The sequence below is a fragment of the Empidonax traillii genome, unplaced genomic scaffold (assembly GCF_003031625.1).
Source record: "Empidonax traillii isolate 1590-97213 ecotype Southwest subspecies unplaced genomic scaffold, ASM303162v1 scaffold118:size1038473, whole genome shotgun sequence".
In the NCBI taxonomy this organism is placed as follows: Eukaryota; Metazoa; Chordata; class Aves; order Passeriformes; family Tyrannidae; genus Empidonax; species Empidonax traillii.
In genome coordinates, this window is record NW_020955311.1 from 590,467 (window position 1) to 609,816 (window position 19,350).

At 43.4% G+C, this 19,350-nt stretch overlaps 1 protein-coding gene across 17 annotated transcripts in view; it reads right to left on the reverse strand.

Annotated features, from left to right (window-relative positions):
- Positions 1-3,146: 3,146 nt before the first annotated feature.
- Positions 3,147-19,350, reverse strand: part of NFIA (nuclear factor I A) — a 412,008-nt gene continuing 395,804 nt past the window's right edge. For 16 of the 17 annotated variants that reach the window (XM_027883107.1, XM_027883111.1, XM_027883120.1 and 13 more), the window contains one exon: positions 3,147-9,135. In XM_027883107.1, the coding sequence (XP_027738908.1) occupies positions 9,118-9,135 (18 nt within the window). In that variant the 3' untranslated portion in view covers positions 3,147-9,117. The remainder of the gene's footprint in view (positions 9,136-19,350) is intronic. The other variant, XM_027883109.1, reaches the window with a different exon arrangement.

Sequence of the window (19,350 nt, forward strand, 5' to 3'; positions counted from 1 at the left end):
GATTTATTTCCTTAGATGCTGATGGAGACCTTTTCTCCTGCAAGAAGAAAGAGAAAGCAAGAAAGCAGGAGTGAAAGAAAAGGTGAAAGAAAAGGATGAGGAAAGCAGGAGACGGTGCCCAAGCCCTGGACAGTGCTTGCTCCACTCCCAGCACAGCTGCCACCTGTGTGGGGCAGGATCCAGCTGCCCTCCTGCACCCTCTTCATTCCTCCACCAAACCCAGGGCAGCCTCAGCCAATGCCCTCAATAATAAAGGGTATAAATAAATAATAGTGAATGATTTTTGAAGGGGGGTGGTGGATGAGAGCACAGGGAAGGAGTAGTGGTGTGGAGTTGTCGGAGATGCGGTGATGAGCGACACCTTCCCTGTGTACTGTCACTGCACTTTTTTTAAAGCAGGTTTTAATTTTGCTGTATTTGTGCAGTGATATGCAGTGGTGGGTCCCATCCCTCCCTCCCATCCCTGCACCTCCCCTGCTCATGGCCACTGCTTGAAGAAAGCATCCAGATCCCACAGCCCTGTGGGGCAGGCTGGCCCATGCCTGGGCTCACTTCCAAACCAAAGGGACATCACCATCATTTAGGTTGTTTTTGCAACCTCAAGATAAATTTTCTGCCCAATGCGGGCAGTGGGCACAGGCTGAGCACCTCCACCCCTGCTCCTTCTCCCTCTTTCCTCCCAGGGCTTGCAGGAGTGAAAGGGGCAATGCTGCTGGTGAGCCCCTGCCTGGGGTACTGTGTTTTTTTTGAGGACAGATTTGGCTTTTCCTTACTGTCTAGTCTCCTTTATGAGAAAAAAAAAAACAAGTTGAACAGGGTCCAAGCTGTCCTCAGCTGCCACACTGTGAATTGGTGCCAACAGGGCCCATGTCTGAGGCAGTGACCAGGACACAGAGAGGGGCCCCTTGGGGACAGTGACATTAGAGCTGTGCCCAGCCTGACCCTCCCACCCTGGCCTTGTAGCCAAAACCAAAACTCTGTGGAGGTGTGAGAAAGGAAATAAAAGCGGTTTATGAGTGTCAGGCAGCTATTTGTTACAAAACACTGATTTCCCCCCCAGATAAAATGGAAGAGCTAGTGCTGCAGTTGGTGCTGCCCAAGGAAGGGCTTGGGGTCACAGTGGTCCCTGTCTCGTATCCACTAAGGCCATGTGGCAGAGAGCTGCACCAGCCCTTGCCTCTCACCCATCTCAGTGCCCTCTTTTAAGCAGAAAACAGGCAGAATGGTTTAAATGCAAAAGAACTCTTTCTGAAAATATTAATTTCTGCAGATGACTTTTAAGCAGAAGGTGTTGCAGAGTGAAAAACTTTGAAGGAAATTTTAAAGTTTGTAAAACCTAATTTTTTCCCATTTTTACCTAAAGAGTCTTGCAGAGAAGGGCAGCTTTTCTGGCTAGGTTTCAAGATCAACCCCAACAGCCACAGCCGACAGCTGTACTGGGGCTCCTTGGAAATGTGGTAATATTTTTCTAGTTTAGCTAAATTTGAAGATATATTGCAGCATTTGCAACATTTATTAATCTCCCTGGTCTTTCCTAGGAGTGCTTTGTGTCTTTACTTTGGATGATTTAATCTTCGGAGTTTCGCCAAGGATTAATCTGTTATCGTGCAAGGAAGGATTCTGTGTGGTGGGACACCAACAACACAGGGAGGAATGTGACAACAGTGACTCGATTTAACTAAACATCCCCATCATTTAGGATGAAGCTACTGCCTGGGAGCCTGCCCAGGTCTGAGGGCTGGCACCAACCACCTGGAGACATCGATGCCGCCATGGGCAGCAACACCCGCAGTCCTACAGCCGCATCCCACCCAGTGCCCAGCTGGAAGTAAATAACAACACAGACTGTTAGCATTAGCAATTTTTTATTTTCCTTTTTTGTTGCATAGGAAATGCAGTACTTGCTTCCAGTAATTGTATTGTAATGTGAGAAGGTGGTAGCACTAATGGTTGAATACAAGAGTTAAACTAATCCACACCAGCTCAAAAAACCTGCGGAGACTTAGTTGAATAAGAATGGATGCCCACAGTGATTCTCAACCAATTACAATTTTTTTCACAGAACACAGTAAAACTAAAATGGTAACTATGAGAGTCAATACAAGTATACTAGAGGCACGAGGGGCCTGACTCATAAAAAAAAATGAACACGACATGGTATTAACACGGGTGTCAAGTGGATTTGCAGCAGATCTTTCACACGGCCGGTGGAAATTTTAGCACCCCAAATCTCAAACCGCCGCTGAGGGATTGGGCTGGGCCGATCCCAGGCAGCAGGGCAGGGCTAGGGCAGAGCTCGGCCGAGCGGAGAACCCGCACAGCTAGCCAAAATGGAGATTTCTCCTTGATTGTATTTCAAAAGGATTTCATGGCCCTTTCCCCAAGGCAGCAGGGATGCCGGCAACAAGGACAAGTATCGTCGGCAGATGCCGAGCCGGGCACTCTTGCCGTACCATGCTCCATCTAGAAACTCATCTTCTTTTTGTTTTTTCCCCTCATATTAATTTGTGGATGCAGATAAAAGGGGAGGGGGATTTCACCCAACACAATTGTTTTTGTTCATGCTCGAGTATAGAAGATTAACTAAGTGGAAAATAGTCTTCCCTACAAAAAGGCGTACAAAGTACAAAAGTTCACATTGTGGGTGAGCGCTCGCCTAGATGGAGGGTTTCTCTAGAGCTCAGAGGTAGCAATCGAGCTTTTTTTGTTCTGGTATGGGACAAGATCTCTTTTGTAATCGAGTCTCCTCGTGCTGCCATGTCCCGGGCCCCCAGCACCAGCCTGAGCGAGGCACGGAGCCGTCCTCTCCCATGTCCCCCTTTCCTCCTGCCAGCTGCACCTCTAGCGTTCGGAGCATGGTCCTGTGCTGCCTCACCGCCTCCACAACCCCTTCCCATCCATTCCTGGTCTCTGTGGGGTTTGGGGAGGCGGACAGGGGAAAGGGAGGGAGAGGAGAACCAGCAGGCGCACGTGCCAAGGTGAAACCTGTCCTCAATTTGGAGGAGAAAAGCCCACCAACCTCCCCGTGTTAATAGCAAAGGAGCTTTTATGAATCGGGCCCAAAGTTTGTACAGAGTTTGAAGAAAAATATTGCAACTGTGCATGAAACTAAACAACCACATGAGGTTTTTTTTTTCTTTTTTTCTTTTTTTTTTTTTTTTAAAGGGTTTTTTTCTTTCTATATGAGGAAGTCTGGTGTGAAGAAGGGTCAAGCATGGGTACCTGGTTCACCGCTGCCCATTAAGAAATCTCTCACAACATGAGCTCGGTCTCGTTTGTGGGTTTAAAGGACTGTCCCTTCAATTTGAACTGTTCTTCAGAGCAAGCTCTCTGAATTCTTAGGGTAGCTTTTCGAGACGAAAATCTTACCAGGCACGGATTTCTGGTCTCAAACACCATGTCCTGCCCTCTAGGGAAAAAAAAAAAAAAAAGAAAAGGAAAAAAAAAGAAAAAAAAGAAAAAAAACCCAAAACACAAGTAATACTGAATTTAAGTAAATGTATACCTCCAAAATACTGAAAACACCCCAAATCAATAAAGACAGAATTTGCGTTCTCAGTGAAATATCTTTAAACCTATCTGACAAGAACCAAGTCAGAAAAAAAGACTAACATAACTTTGAGTAATATTCATACAGCTACTAAGCATTATGGAATAGCATGCATTAATATTGTACGGTTATTTTACATCACCTATATCAGAAGGTTCTGACAGACAGCGAAGGCTACCGGTGTAGAAAAATCTTACTTCAGAAGAGCAATATAATACAGATTTCACAGGCACTACATTTTAATATATCAGGTATTATGCTGGTTTTCTTATAATTCTTTCTGTCCTAAAGCTGGCATTATAACAATGACCGAAAAGGCAAGGATCGAAGTAAACGGAAAGTAGATACCAAAGTTGATATATTCTTTTCTTTTTTTTTTTTTTTTTCAGATAGATTAGTGCATAGTTTTCATGCAGATAAACACTGCTATGCATTTACATTGTTGGAAAGCAGAGTGAATTGAGCCCAAGTTGTCACATTTTTGTAAATCATTTTGCCAGCCTGTAATAGCACCATGTAATGGATTTGCATTAAACATTAAATTGATTTCAGAATTGGTGACACAGTATTCACTACAGTTAAGTGCTATGGAATAGCTTCAATGTTACCTGCTATATATCAAAGCAATTTTCATCCCACTGCTTTTTTATTGGAAAAAATAAAAGGAAAATGTACTCGATACTAATTAGACTATTGCGCAGCCTTGGACTTGATGATGGCATAGCTGGGTTTACTGTCAAACAGTAATACATGCATTGACTTCAAGACAAAATTGGCATTGTAAGCTTGATTTAATGAAAATCCTGCCTAGCAGGCAGTGTTAACTTCACAAGACCTGCCTCCGACAGACCTCATGAGGTTGATTTTGTTATTTATTTATTGTTTAGGTGCCATTGAAGCTCTCCTTACATTGTCATGCCGGTTATGGTTTTAATTTTGTTCGATGGAGGCCTTCTACCAATAAAAAAAAAGAAAAAAAAAGATATTTCCAGAGACACAATGCAAAGTACAATATTAACTGACATTCTTAAAAAAAAAAAATAATTCACCACAAGGAAAAAAAAACTGTTTTAGGCTATGTATCTGGGTTTTTTTGTATTTTTGTACAGTAAATATTTTATAACACTGTTACTACAAAGCTGCAAATATACGGAACAAAGAAAACTAGAGAAAGAAAAAAAAAATGTTAGAGGGATTTTGCATATTCCTGTGGGCTGACTGAATACTGTGGAGTTGAGAAAACTTGGTGTTTCTTTTCCCCTTTGACCTTAAGGGGAGGGGGAACAAGCAACAGAGACAAAGTGTACCATGGCTGCCTAAACTTGAAGCCCGAAAGTTTTTTATTATAAAGGAAGAAGAATAAATAATAAATGGCATTGCTGGGGTGTGCGGCATGAGAAAAGCAAGTGCCCTCGCTCAAAAAAAACCAAAAACCCAAAAGAGGGAAAAACAAAGGAATTAACTTGAGTAAAAGTCAATTCGCGCTAAGCCATCCCTAGGGCTTTAAATTTGGATGGGCGGGGGGTGGGTACAGGTCAGAGTATTTGTGCGTCTGACGGTTCTGGAGAGGAGACGGGGAGGAAAAAAGTTGTTCTTGTGACTCAAAAAGAGCGGCCGGAGCGGGAGCGGGGCTGTGACCCTTCGGGGGGCTCCAGCCGCCGGCCCCGCTCCCTCCCGCACCCCCACGGGATGGAGGGATGGATGGTATATGGATGCTCCATCCCTCCTGCCTCATCCCTGCTCGCCTCCCCACTCCTCGGAGGACTAAAACACTGTTTGTTCTCTACACCTGCACAGAACGGAACTGCCGCGTTTCCTGCGTGAGAGGAAGGTGAATGCAAACTGAATTTAGTGTGTAATACTTTACAACCCCTGTTGGTTAACACCCTTGACCTCCTACCTAATGTTTTAAAGCCTTTAAAACATTTTTTTTTCTCGCAATTCTGCTCAGAGTTCCCTAACTTTAGCGTCATCAAACTTAATATGACAAAAATACCTTCAAAAATACAGCATACCTGTAATGTCCATTTACAATGGTTCTTCAGTAGCCTATACTTCTCAAGCATAGGAATATGCTATACCATTGAGAGAAGAAAAATAACTGTATTTAAATACATACAAAAAAAGGAAACGGGAAAGTTTTTAACTTAAATCCAGTTCCCAAAGGAAAAAAAAAAAAAAAAGCAATTCTATGAACGCTGCCTTTATAACGAACAATCAGAAATTCCACTAAGCTAATTTGACAGAAATTTTTCCTCATTTAAACAACATTACAAAAGTCCTGCATTATAAAATAGGGTAGAATAAATCAGTGTAATCAATAAAACTATACAACATACAAATTACATATCTTCTGAGTGGGCAGTTTAATTCTCTCTCTTTGCAGCCATGACTACAACATGCTCACTAAAAACAACTAACTGCCCAAACTATTGCTTAGTTTGTTTTGTTTAAAAAAGGGTGCAATTTTATTGTATATACAACCAATTTACTGGTAATACCTTGTCTCATAGCAAGGTTCTGACAAAATGTTTGTCTAGGCTTTTTTCCCTTCACTGTGAAGCACTGAAAGCTGCTATTTTTTTTTTTTTTAGTGCACATATGTCTTAATAAAGTAATGCCCAGCTAAGTGCTATAGGGAAGGCAAAGGATGCTGGCTAGAGGATGTGATACCATATACTAACAATCACACAATACAATAGAGCAAAATGACTACTCAACCACTTATCAGACACATATGAAAATCCAAAACATTTTATTTTTTCCTTAAATAGAGAATAACCAGTAAACAATTTTCAGAACTTGGAAGTTTAAAAACGTGCATATAAAAATGGGCATTATATACTTTTATTGAATGTGGATTGATTGCAGTCTGCTAATAAAAATGGGTGTGGGATCTGAAGAAAAAGGAAGTTTTTTTTTTTTTTAAGGCTTGCTTGTGAAAGGAACAGTTGTAAAACAAAAATTGCTTGAAGCAGGGTTCAGCTTAGTGCTTCACAGTTTGACTGCTTCTCTAAGAAGAGCCCTTCCTGCATGTGCATTCAAAAATCACAAAAGTACAAAGACAAACACCTAAAACACACTGCGTCAAGTGCAGCACCAACTTTGGTCAAATAAAAAAAAATTAAAAGAAAAATTAATAATTGCTAAGCTTTTCTACATGATATAAGCAGGTATTGCATATTTTCATATATCTGGGAGAAAACAAAACAAAAAAGGAAGACTCCAAATAAAAGGTAAAATGCAGCAACATCCAAAAATACTGATAATCTAGCATCTACAGATCTCAGAATAGCACTGCCACTGACCATACAGGACAATAAACACTACTCCTATCTGCGGAACAACTAACATCCTATTTAATTCTAGATGTTGGAACTGACAATGGCTGACATAAAAGTCACATTTACAAAAAGTGTCTCCAAATGCTTGACTAGGGAAAAACCCTTTTCAATATAGGAACATGTGCAACAATTCCACAAATAATCGCTATCCAGGGCAAGGCACATTGATATGGAATTTTTTTTTTTTTTTGTTTCGTGCAAATTAAGAAAACAAAACAAAACATTGTTTCAGGGAAAAGATGAGGAGCAAAGTGTCTTCCCAAGAATTTCAGTTACTTGATTGTATAGGACAGTAGTAGAAACCCTTCTGAAGGGTCGAACAAACATAGTTTAAAGGCAAGTGCCTGGAATAGGGATTACAATATTGTGTCTTAATGCACTCTACTTTACCCTACATTAACTATATAAAAATTAGTTACTAACACTAGAACATGCAGAGACTTTCTCTGATTAGCTGGACTCGCCAACCAGAACGTATATATATGTATAGTATAGGAAACCTTCTTAAAGTTGCATGTGAAGCAAAGGGGTGCTCCGCTGTCTGATAGAAAAAATCACTTGCACTCTTTTTTTTTTTTTCTTTTTTTTTCCTTTTTTTTGTACATAAGATACAGGACGTTTGGGGTCCAAACTTCTTTTTTTTTTTTTTTTTTTTTTTTTTTTTTTTTTTTTTTTTTTTTTTTTTTTTTTTTTTTTTTTTTTTTTTTTTTTTTTTAAGATTTTTTTATTTGTCTGTTTTTTTTTCTTCTTTAGCAAGTGCCCTTGCTTTGAACTGGCATAAGTTGTAAGATCAGCATTGTTCGTTTCTGTATTGTGTTCTTTGCAGTCCAGAAAATGTACCAGTTCAGGGACACAAAGGTGTTTTACTTTCTGGACCATTTTCTCTTATTCCCAAGGTGTTTGAGAACTGATAAACCCTATATTGCCGGAAACACGTAAAATTTGTCAGAATTGGCATAATCCATTATAGTGACTTTTAGCTTATAAAATTAACAGATATTATGATTTCATTTTAGTTATGTGCTTTGATAACAGAAAATGATTAATTAGCATTTAATGTAGTTAACATATTGTGGTAAAAGCACCATTAGATTTGTTTTTTTTTTTTTTTAATTTTCCTTCAGTTTTAAAGGGATACAAGTTCAACAATAAAAAACATAAAAAGCAAAAATAGCTCCCCTTTTTCTTGCAAGGCTGTTTTTTACCCCAATAATTTAGAGTCCTGGGGTGGAAGGACTTGGAAAACAAAAATAGAATTTTCAACAATCTCTATCTTACAAAGATATTTAGCTATCCAATGAAATTGCACTTTACTCAATTCAAAATTCGATTGTTTTGATTGATTCCTGTCAGTTTCTGTCAAAACAGACCAACTTCCCCATTTCTGCGTGAATTTTTGTGTAATTGTTGAAAATTGTTGAAAAATGTTTTCTTTTTAAATGTAAGTGCAGCATTTCAAACTTTTTTCTTTTTTTTCTTTTTTTTTTTTTTTAGTGAATAGTAGTAGTTTGATGTTTTAAATCGCTCTGCAATCGAGTGGAAAAAAATTGTTGACAATGCTCTTATGGTTCATGTTACATCTCTAAGTGCCGACTGTAAAAAAAAAAAAAAAAAGAAAAAAAACCCCAACAACAACAACAACAAAAAAAACCTGTTTTTTTTTTTTCCCCGATATGTTACAGAAAAACATGCTCTATGTCTGTCCGGTAAGTTATATATTGCAGAATTCAGCTACTACAAAAGTTATAGTTTAAGTGTGTTTCATGATTTCTCAAGAAGTCTCACACCTGTATGGGAAAATCCGATGAGGATACTGTAAAACAGTTAGGCTCCATATGGAAAGTGTGTTACAACAGCGAGTTGGTAAGCAGCAGCAGAGGCTAGTTCTACTCAGTGTCACCTAACGCTTACACTACCAATGAAACACTTCAAAAGTTATGAAGCCCAACCATTTCCAGCACCATATGAGAAATTACAACAGTCCTAAAGTTGTCTAAAAAAAAAAAAAAAAAAGAAAAAATAAAATAAAATCTCGAGAAAGTTACGGCCTTTGCCATTCAACCATAACGTTTGCCATTTCCATGTACTAGTTTGCTGTCGGTGTCTGCTCGCCTCCCCTTCCGCCGATGTGAAGTCGCTGCGCTGCGTTGCTGCTGCTTCCATGTTACAGAGGTGGGAAGGGGTCTGGTGGTCTGTCCGGTGGGTGGTGGGAAGCGGAGACTTTTATCCCAGGTACCAGGACTGCAAAAAGAGAAAGGAGAAGTGTCAGCGCCGCCGCCCGCTCTCGCTGCTTCCCCAAGGGCTCCGGGCATTGCCGCCAGCTCCTCCGCCAAGAGGGGGGCTAATTGAGACCGTGACGAATTGACCTAATTACAAAGCTTAATTAAAAATACTGTACAAATCAATATTTTTTTTTTCTCGCCGACAGTTGCTGGACATAGCTACAGATGAACGCGGGGGTCATGTCACGTTACAAGTTATCAATCTTTTTAATAGATGATGGCTTGAAGATCCCTCCAGTTCACTTTTGTCTAATCCCCTGAAAAGGCGATACACATTTGCCTCTCTGTGCCATTTATCACCCTGCAGTCGGGGTTTTCTTGGGTATTTAGGCATGTGCCAGCATAAGCATCTGTTGCTTTATACTGCCCTGCTTCAACTGTCTCGCTGGAACAGATGCACAGAAATTCAACAACAGGGCTGTTTTCTTAGGAGAAATGTGGATCGCTAGAGAAAAGCCAGGATAAAGCAAATCTGGGGGAAAGTGGATCAGCAAAAATGTCCCGTATCTCTGCCCATACTTGTGTTTCAAAACAAAACATGGGCCTCAACTAATAGCTTGTCTTTGGGAAAATCTTTTTTTTTTCTTTTCCCCAAAGAGAGGGAATTCCCTGGGAATTCAGCTCTGCAACAATACCGTCCTTAACCCAACGGCGCAGATGCACAGAAAACAATTTCGCTCCTCGATAGGAAAATAAACACTGCTGGAAAGCTGGAGCGGGCTCTGCTGGAGCCAGGGCAGTGCCACCGCACCAGGGAGACCCGGCTCGGCCCCAGCGAGGTCAGCCTAACCTGATCTCGGGATGAATAAGAGCAGTGTTAGGCCCTGGGACTGTGTGCGCGGGGGGATGCTACTTGGCAATGACATATTGCTGTGGGAATACACCAACAAGCGGCAACTATTTAGCCTGAAGTAAAGTAATACAACAAGAAAGACTCAGGTATTAAAGAGCTGTTGCTGATACCCCACGTTTTTCCTCGGGATCCTGTAATATATGAGGTGTGTACGTGTGCACGTACAAACCGACGACAAGTTTTACCAACTTTTTCCTCCGTTCCTTTTTGGCGTCTGACATGATTGATAGCACAATCAGCTCAGGGAGGATTTATGAACATTTACAGAAGACTCTGAGGCAAGTTTCATGTGGGACTTGGAGATTATGTGGTCTTGCCATGGAGGTAGGAACTGGTAAAATAAACAGCACGATTGGAGAAGTTGTCCTGCTTCCAATACACCTCATTAACTAACTCTTCCTCCACTCGCCCTTCTGAATACAAACACACCAGTCCCATATCAGCTCCATCTATTGCCTACAGATTTTATATTTAGACTTACTCAGGCTGCAATTAAACGAAATAGTTCTCATATGTAAAGTTTATAAACAGAGGAAAGTTCTGGCAGGGTTCGTGAAGCAGAGCCAAGTCCCGTTCCCCTCCCTAACTGCGGAGCTAGACTGATTTTAGGTGGGTGCAGGGACGTGGAGTGTGGGCTGTGCTGTGCTGGAGGCACCTCCAACTACCACCAGCTGCCAGCTCCTCCAAACTTTGCAGGATCATCTCTCATACTTGTTGTTTGAGTGTGACAGTTTTTGGTCAGGCTGGGAACTGTGGCAGCGCCCAGTATGGAGCGGAGGGGTTAAAGACTGAGATGGCATGGAGCAGAAGGGTTGAAGATTAAGAGGAGGTGGAGTAGAGGGGTTAAAACTGGGAAGTGATGGAGTAGAGGGGTTACAGTCTGAGAGGCAATGAAGTTAAGGAGGGTTAAGACTGAGAGGGGATGGAGTAGAGGAGTTGAGCACTGTGAGGGATGGAGTAAAGGGGTTAAAGATTTGAGAGGTGATGGGGTAGAACGGTTGAACACTGCGAGGTGATGGAGTGGAGGGGTTGAACACAGCGAGGCGATGGTTCCTATCCTTAGCGCCGATGTCCGGCTGGCTCCATGGCCGCTGGCCCGGCACATGGCCCGCCGGGTGGCGGGAGCCGCTGCCCTCGCCACTATTCCCTCGTTTCAGAAGCTGATTAAAAAGAAAAAAAAAAAAAAAAAAAAAAAGCAGGAGCTGAAAAAAAAAAAAGAAGCTCAGAGGTTGCGGAGGTGGGGCTGCGCGGGGCCGGAGCTGGCAGCGGCGAGGTCCTTTCGCCCGCCCGATCTCCGCCGCCCCCCCCGCCCATCAGTCCGTCTGTCCGTCCGCCCCGACCGGTCCGTCGGTCCGTCCCCCGCCGCCCCGCGCTCCTTCACGCATCTCGCTATTCACCCCGCGCCTCGCAGACAAGGTTACCCCAGAGCGGCTCTGTAATCCTTCACTGAAATAGGCTTTATTGATTGCTCTGGTCTATTGTTCCCTTTTCAAGTCCCCCAAGTTCAAGTTCATCCCGGTGTTACATCATGTCTCGTTGCTAAGGGCAACCAGACAGCCCCAGACGTGACCGCCATCCGCAAGCGCGGCGCTGCGCCCTCCCACCGCCGCCAGCCGCGCTGACGTCGAGCCCCGCTCCCAACACACTGAACTATTTATTCTGCCTAATTTATGACCTCCACAGCAAGAGAGACCCCCACTCCAAAAACTAACACTGTTGTATATTTAATTAATCTGTCTTTCTCTGGCACTTGGGAAAGTTAGACAAAGGTCTAATTATTGTGTGTCGCTCCCCACACTTTTCTTTTTGGGGTGACTATTTGCATGGGAAAAGAAACGGCGAGGCTGGGTGCGAGTCCCCTCCCTCCAAAACACCTTTTTTTTCCCCCCTGCCCTATTGACATTTCATGAAATACTTTAGCTGCTTAAGGGAATTAGAAAAAAAAAAATCTGATGTGAATGTAACTCCTTCGGAGTTGGTATTCAGTAACACAAATCAACTCATGACATGTTTAAATTTAAATGCTAACCACACACTCTGCGAGTTACTTTAAAGGTTAGTTTTTAATCAATAGAAGTTGCTGACTCGGGAGTTTTGAGCGGCGCAGTGCAGCTCTGGGGCCTTTGTCTCGCGTTGGGCTTTCAAACTTTTTTTTTTCTTGAGATGATTTTAGCAATGATTTGCAGACACAGAGCGCTATTGTGCTCCTGACTAGCAACATGTCAATAAAGGAGTAGAGTTACCATGCACTAGGGTGTCAATATGACTCCTGCAGACACTGCTCGGCCTTAATACCAATGAAAAACTTAATTAACCCTTACAGGATCGACCCAAACCAAACTGCACGGGGAGTTTCAAAACTTCCGTGCCGGGGCTCTGCATCGCCTTGACTGAAAAGCTGCTTTTACAGGACCCAAACTCCAAGTGCTTCACCAACAGCTGCATCCCGCTTCGCCTGCTCCTGCAGCCCCACTTGGATGAGATGTTTTATGGGCTGAGGCAGCAGAACAGCGAGACAGAGAGCGCATTTACCCGGCAGATCCCACCAGCACCGCTCTCGGGACACCAGTTTAATTTAGAGCATCTTACAGCTGAAATGCACACACAGAATGATCCTCCTTTTTCTACTAATCATTTTAATATTAAGATCTCATATCCCCCTCAAGCCTCCTATACACGTCTAAGTCTTCCAGGATTAGGGCTGAAGAGCACTATTGTTCCTCTGAAGCACCTGTGAAACTTCTCTTCGAGGGAGAGGAGACCTCCGTGCCTCAAATAAAAACGTCTAGGAAGTGTGTTAGGCACTTGGAGATCCAATAGTTGGGATCTGTCAACTTTGGTTTTGGCATGATTAGGGGGCTTAGAGGAGGAAAAAAGAAGCCTAGATCGCTACATTCAGATGGCTGAAGTGGTTTTATGCCTTGTTTTAGAGCTCTGCTCAATGTCTAACCACCTTACCCACTTTATCCCTTCAGTTCTGTAACCTATCCGACTGCACCCACTCGGAGAACGCCGTATTGCCTTTCTTAATTTAAAATCTCCATTTAAATCATGGACACTATCACAATATTGCCAGGATGATATTATCTCTGTGCGTTTTCATAAAAGAGATGGTATTTTATTTCCCTTCTATTTACTTTGCAGTACTCTCAGTGAGTTTAGTGCTAAATGAATCCACTGGAGCTAAAGGTCCCATTCAGTAAAATTACTGCCACACAGTTGTTGGTGCCACTGCAGGTCTGTATTGTCCTGCCGAGCATCTCTCTGTCCTTCCCCAGCGCTCAAGGTGAAACATCAGAAAGAATTCTGCAGTCCGGTACGAGATCTTTGCTTCCCTTTCTCCAGTCAAATGAAGAAGTAATCTCATCAGGTTGAAAAGTGCTGACTAAGGATTTAATAAAGTGCCTGCAGATGTGTGTCATCTCTAAGGTATTCAACTCATGTAATGCAAAACAGTTCCACACTGAATGTGCTTATAAAATTCCATTTAACCATTGCAGAGCTCTGTTTTACTGTTCTCTGAGGAGTATTATCACACTTTCCCCCCACCCCCTCTAATTTACAGCACCATGAAAGTTGAAACTTGGCGCTGCCAGTATCTGAGAATCCTCACAGTAGTAAGGTTTTATGATCCATAAACAATATCTACTTGACTGAATCCTAAACAGGAAGTCTGAGATGGCAATTATGGTTCTTTGATAGCGCAAATCCATTTGTTTCTTATGCTCTTCTGGAGATAGCAGAAAATTCTCCAGCCACTTCTGACAATCAGTTCTTTTGTAGAGGAAGAACAGCAAAGAAACACTCCACGATTCAGGATATTTAACAGGAGAAAAGCTCAAAGTGCCTCATTGACTCTGGTACCAGTTTCTGCCTGAGTCAGGAGCCCAGGAACAGGCCCATTATTTATTAAAACCTCCTTAAACCAGCCTTCCTGCATGCTATCCCTCACCCCAGCTCCAGGCCTCACAGCTAGCACTTCTCGCATGCTTCAAACCAGAACGACAGTCAAACCCAAACCTGTTCAGTTTGCTTCTACCTGCACATCTCCTGCCCCAACAATGGGACCTTTCAGCTAGCACAGAAAGCCGGGGCTCTACACCCTCCCTATCTGTTTTTCGAATTAAGAAGTTAAACAAAAGTCCTCAAGGGCAAAGTTTAACGCTGCGGAAGGAGGTTGTTAATGTGGAATCCAGAACTGGGTGTGACAGTTGGCTTATTTCTCCGGGCGATGTAGGTTATTTAAGGACATTCACACGTTTGAAACTCTGACAAACTCTACACATAGGAACTTTGGCTTCCCCATATCCACTCAGGGCTCAGACCTGCTCTGTGTTAGCCATTTTCTTTAGGTTTCAGCCCAGTTCAGCTGCCTGGCGGCGGGAAGGGTTGGTGCCATCAGGACTTCAAATGTGGCTGCCACAGTGCTGTGGCCGTTGCTGGCCTGGGCACAGCTGTGTGTGCAGGAAGCTATTGCTGCACGAGCCCAGGCGGGAAAACCCACCTTTGATAAGAGCCTAAATAAAAAAAAAAAACTTTACAGCTTTAGAGCTTGCCGGCAAAGCAGCTGTTTGGGCAGCCGAGCTGAACCCGAGCCATGACCACCGGCACCCACGAGGACTCATCGCGGCGCATCAGTTTAGTTGGCTGCTTTGGGAATGACTCTTCAGTCACCTCAAGAACTTCAAGGCTCTCACAAACATTAACTCCAGGAAGGTGAATTGGGGTAACGAGTCCTTCTGGTTGTAAAGGTAAAATGAGGATGCGAACAACTAGGCAGCAAACTGGTCCTTTTGGCATCACCTTGTGAGAGGTCCTGGGAAGGCTCTTCCCCACGGTGCATCATGTAAAAGCAAGGGGCCAAAACTGGGGCTTTGATGCCACTTCAAAAGGGTTGCCAGGGTGAGGGAAGGCAGTGGCAGTTCAGCTTCTGGTGGCTGGAGGGCTCCTGCAGATAAAGTAACTGCCTTTGGTTTACCCCACGTCTGAATTCATCCTACTTTTCTAGTAATTTCTCCCGCGTTTCTCCAGGCACGAAATTTGATCCTACTGCATAGGAGCGAAAGGTGAATATTAAAGACAAGGTCACCTTTGTGCCTATGGAAGTTATTTTCTTAGAGCTGGGATTAATTATTTAGTAATTATATTTTCCAAAATGAAATACCAACAGGGATGTAAGTAGCATGTTGGTCATCCCCAAAGGGACATAAAAGAGTGAGAGAATCTTCTGGTTGTCCAATATCCGTACCCAGGAGAGTCACACGCCCCGCTATGAGCACATTTATACTGTCTTGAGGCAGATAAAACCCATCCCAGGAGAGACACTAGTCTCCAGGCAATACATACAGTAGCTCTGCATCCCATAGTTTTTGTGGGAATGCCAGTTGTGGCAAACTGCATTAAATTACATGCAATAATTTTGTAATATGGACTTTTGCCTGCTGACTATTAAAAATGTATAGTAGTCCAAACCACTTCTCTCCTGGGACCAACAAACTCACTTCAGGCAAGATTTCTGCTTGGGTTCAAACCTCAAGTTGGGAACAGCTAGTGTTTTTAAATAAGTCACCCCAAACCCTCCCAAACCTATGAAAACACACTCATACAGTAACTCCTGCTGTTGTTTCAGACATCTGAATGTTCCAGTAAAGTGTCCCAGCTGGCCCCAGATGTTTCTTAAGTATAAAGCAATGCTCTGAGTGCTGGACCCCCTGCTGCCCTGACCTGGAGCTCAGCGGATTAAAGATTGACTGCGCTATGACATATTCGCATTTAGCCTGAATATAATACAGCAAAGACTTATCAATGGCAAATGTTTGAAATGTAACCCAGCCAGCAGAGTAGGCTGGCACACGGAATATAATGTATAAATAATGTATGGGAACTTAAGATCTAAATTAGATCTACAGGAAGAAAACTTTCCCCTTTCTCTGCCTCTAAAAGAAAGTTCTCTCACAATGAGGTCATTTTCCTGCCCGTCTTTCGGTTTGCAAAACTGCATTTAGGCAGAGGGTCTTCCCTTTTCTTTGGGGGACATTATAGTTTTCCTCCAGTTTTCTAAATAGTCAAGTGACGAAGTTCATTTATTTGTTAGTAAACTGACTTTGAAATCTGCAAAATAACTTCTAAACTTTGCTTGGTCGGCTGAAAGCTGACTGCAGCCACGCTAAACTGCAAACCTTGCTGTTTAAAAAAAAGAAAAAAAAAGATAGTGGCGTGAAAGAGAGAGAGGAAAAAGAAAGGGAGAAAGAGAGAGAAACAATCCCATTTTGGTTTTTGTTAGAGGACGGCATACTACATAGATCAGAGACTTTTCAAAAAATAAAAACCCCCACTGTACACAAAGCACAGGAAAATGTGAGGAAAAAAGGAAAAACCTAAAAGCAGCTTAGAATGTGTTAACTCTGCCATTCTGTCAGCTTAAAGAGTATTTTATGCTTGATCAACAGCTCTCTTTTATTATGCTTTTCTTTCATTCATTCAAGACATCAAAGACCAGAACCACCAGTGTACCTGATCTACCAGAAGAACTTGTAAGGGTGTTCTAAAGAAATGGGGGTATTGGGAGCCAGACACCCCTGCGGACAAGGCAGTTCAAAGAGAATATTTCAACAATGATTACATTTTGTAAATCTTTGTACGAAAGACAGCTTATTTCCTGCTTTTTTCATGAAAAATAGATTCTATCCATTAAAGTGAGCCCACAGTATGAAAGTTACTTGAGATCTGAGGTACAGCAAGCGGATTAAGTGGAGGGTGAGATGAAATCTTTGAGAGAGACGATGGCTTTCTCTGATATTTGTTGCAGCCACAAGGTTTTTCTGACTGGGATGGAAGCTTTTTTTTTTAATTATTATTTATTTGTAGACTTGCTGGTGGCAGTGAAGCCCTTTGTAAAAGCAAAATAAACCAAAATTAATCATAAGGGTAAATCACAACAAATAAAAAAGGATCTAAGAAAACAAATGGCTGCAAAAAACCTTTTGACATGTTTAAAAGAAAAACTATATATATTTGCCCTGCTCCGAAAATCACAGGCGAGCCATTTAAATCCTGCAGACAACTCCGGAGTGCAGCGCACAGACCCAAGCCAGCTGTTTACTTTTCCAAGTCCATGGTGGTTTCTGCATTGATAAACTATATAACCTCACACACACAGAAGGGATTTTAGCTATGCCAGACCTCATTGCTCTGTCCCGCTCTCTTTATGTGCTGTCACAGAATAAAAATGATCCTAACACAAACCCTGAAATAAGATCCTGCTCCAGAAAGGACATCTTTGTAGATATTTCCTGAGTTACTGCCAAAAGGGATTTTTTTCACCCATTCATCCTTTCAAAGTTTTGCTATAAACATAGCCAAAATTGTTAGGGAGTAATCAGAAATGACCAAAATATGACCCCCCCAGCCAAGTCCAGCTGCGAGGAGAGGGGGAGGAAGTTGCCCCACGCCTGTGACCAGGACAGCAGCCACCTCTGCCACCACACCTGGGTGACACCCGCTGGCATCGGCACCTCGCTCCCCCCGATACAGACTTTTGCAAGAGAAGAAGAAAACAGCAGGATACATGGAATCAAAGAAGCAAAACCAACTTTAAAACCTGCCTCACGGTTTACATCTACTACGGCGATGTAAAAGCAAATGTGCTGCAAGGGGGGGCTGAGTTCTGCACTTTACGCCTCGTTTTTAGACAGCCCCATATTTTCCTCTGCTGGAAGTACAGTTAAATTTGCTCTAGAGTGGAGCAATTCCATGTTTCTTACACTAAATTTCCCTCATTTCTTTCCTTTTAAGAAATAAAATGTGCATCGGGCCTTGGACCTGCTTACAACTTCATGCCGGGAACTCCCGTGGAAACTGGGACACAAGGCTGCAACGGGACTTTCCAGCATTTCGCCTGGATAAAAACAAACCCTTTGGCTCCCCAAACTACAGTGCCGTTGGACACGGCACAAGGCTGGTGGGTGCATGGGGACCCCCCAGCCCAGCTGGTGGGTGCACGGGGCCAGCGGCAGCCCCGCTCCTAGCCCCTCCACCGCCCATCCCAGGCTCCGGCTGCGTGTTAGCAAGTTCAAGTTCAGGTTTAAGGGAAATAAACCGCTCCTTGGGAGCCTGCAGCCAGCCCTCATTTCCATGTGATCCCTCTGAACTTCGCCTGCGCCAGCGCGCCCTGTTTCCAGGGCCCGCCGAAGGAATGTTTTACAGTTAGAGCCCGCAGTGCTTTCTCAGGCATTTCAGACCCAGAGGCCCAAGTTTCAAGCTGCAGCATTAAAAAGTTTCCACAGAGCTACTGCAGAGAGAGGGAGGGAGCCGGGGGGGAGGGAAATGAGGAGAACAATATCGTCTTAATTGTCTCTATATAGCTCCGCAGTTAAAGTATTACTTTTTAAAGGGACATAATTTATTCTGGAGGCACGGTGTTATAACAACCAGTACATACTTTCACCGCGGCGTAACCCGCTCTATTCTTCATTGTGCTTTCCGGTGGTGTAGCTTTTGCAGAGCTCCTTGTTACCCTGTCCCCGATACTGTACTTACAGTTTTATTCAATTTAAGCCAGTCCCTGCAGTCCTCAGGCAAGCAAAACTCCCCTGAAGCCTCAGGAGCTCTGCCTGCACCAGGACTGCAAAAATAATCTCCCCTCAACCACCATTTCCCCAAAAAAAGTTTCTTTACTTTTATTGCTTTAAACAATCGGGGAAAGTCATCCAAATTAAATCAACCCCAGCCTGGGCCTCCCAGGCTCCGTTTGCAGCGAGACAGCCTGAGCACACACATGCACAGATACACACGTACACACACACTCAGGGGTTTGCCCTGGGACTCTCCTTCCCTGTCCCATGCCTGCGGGGAACAGCAGAGTGACGGGAGCTACATGAGGGGCCTAGGGGTCAAGGGGTCCCAGTGGGATGGATTACTCTGCCAGCAAGCTGCTGCAGAGGCTCTGGGTCTTTGCTCTGCAGTTTGGGGTACAAAAGGTAGTTTTCAGACCTTTTTTTCCCCATCTCTCCACTGGAAAACAGGGAGCAGGGAAAGGCCACCTTAACCTTCAGAGGTTGAAGACTGCAATGGCCTTTCCCTGCCCTGGTCACCCAGCTCCTGTATCATCCCCACATCGACAGTCCCGACAGAGCTGTACGGGACTCATCGGCCAACACATCCCTGGCTGGGGGCTCCCTGTGTGTAACAGGAGAAGACCCATCATGGATCAAAAGGTAGTTGATCTATAACTACAAAAGGTAGTTCAGCTGCCTTTTTTGGCTGCCCTGAGAATACTTCAGAGCACACAGAGGAAAGCAAAGGAGGGAATAGTTTGGACTG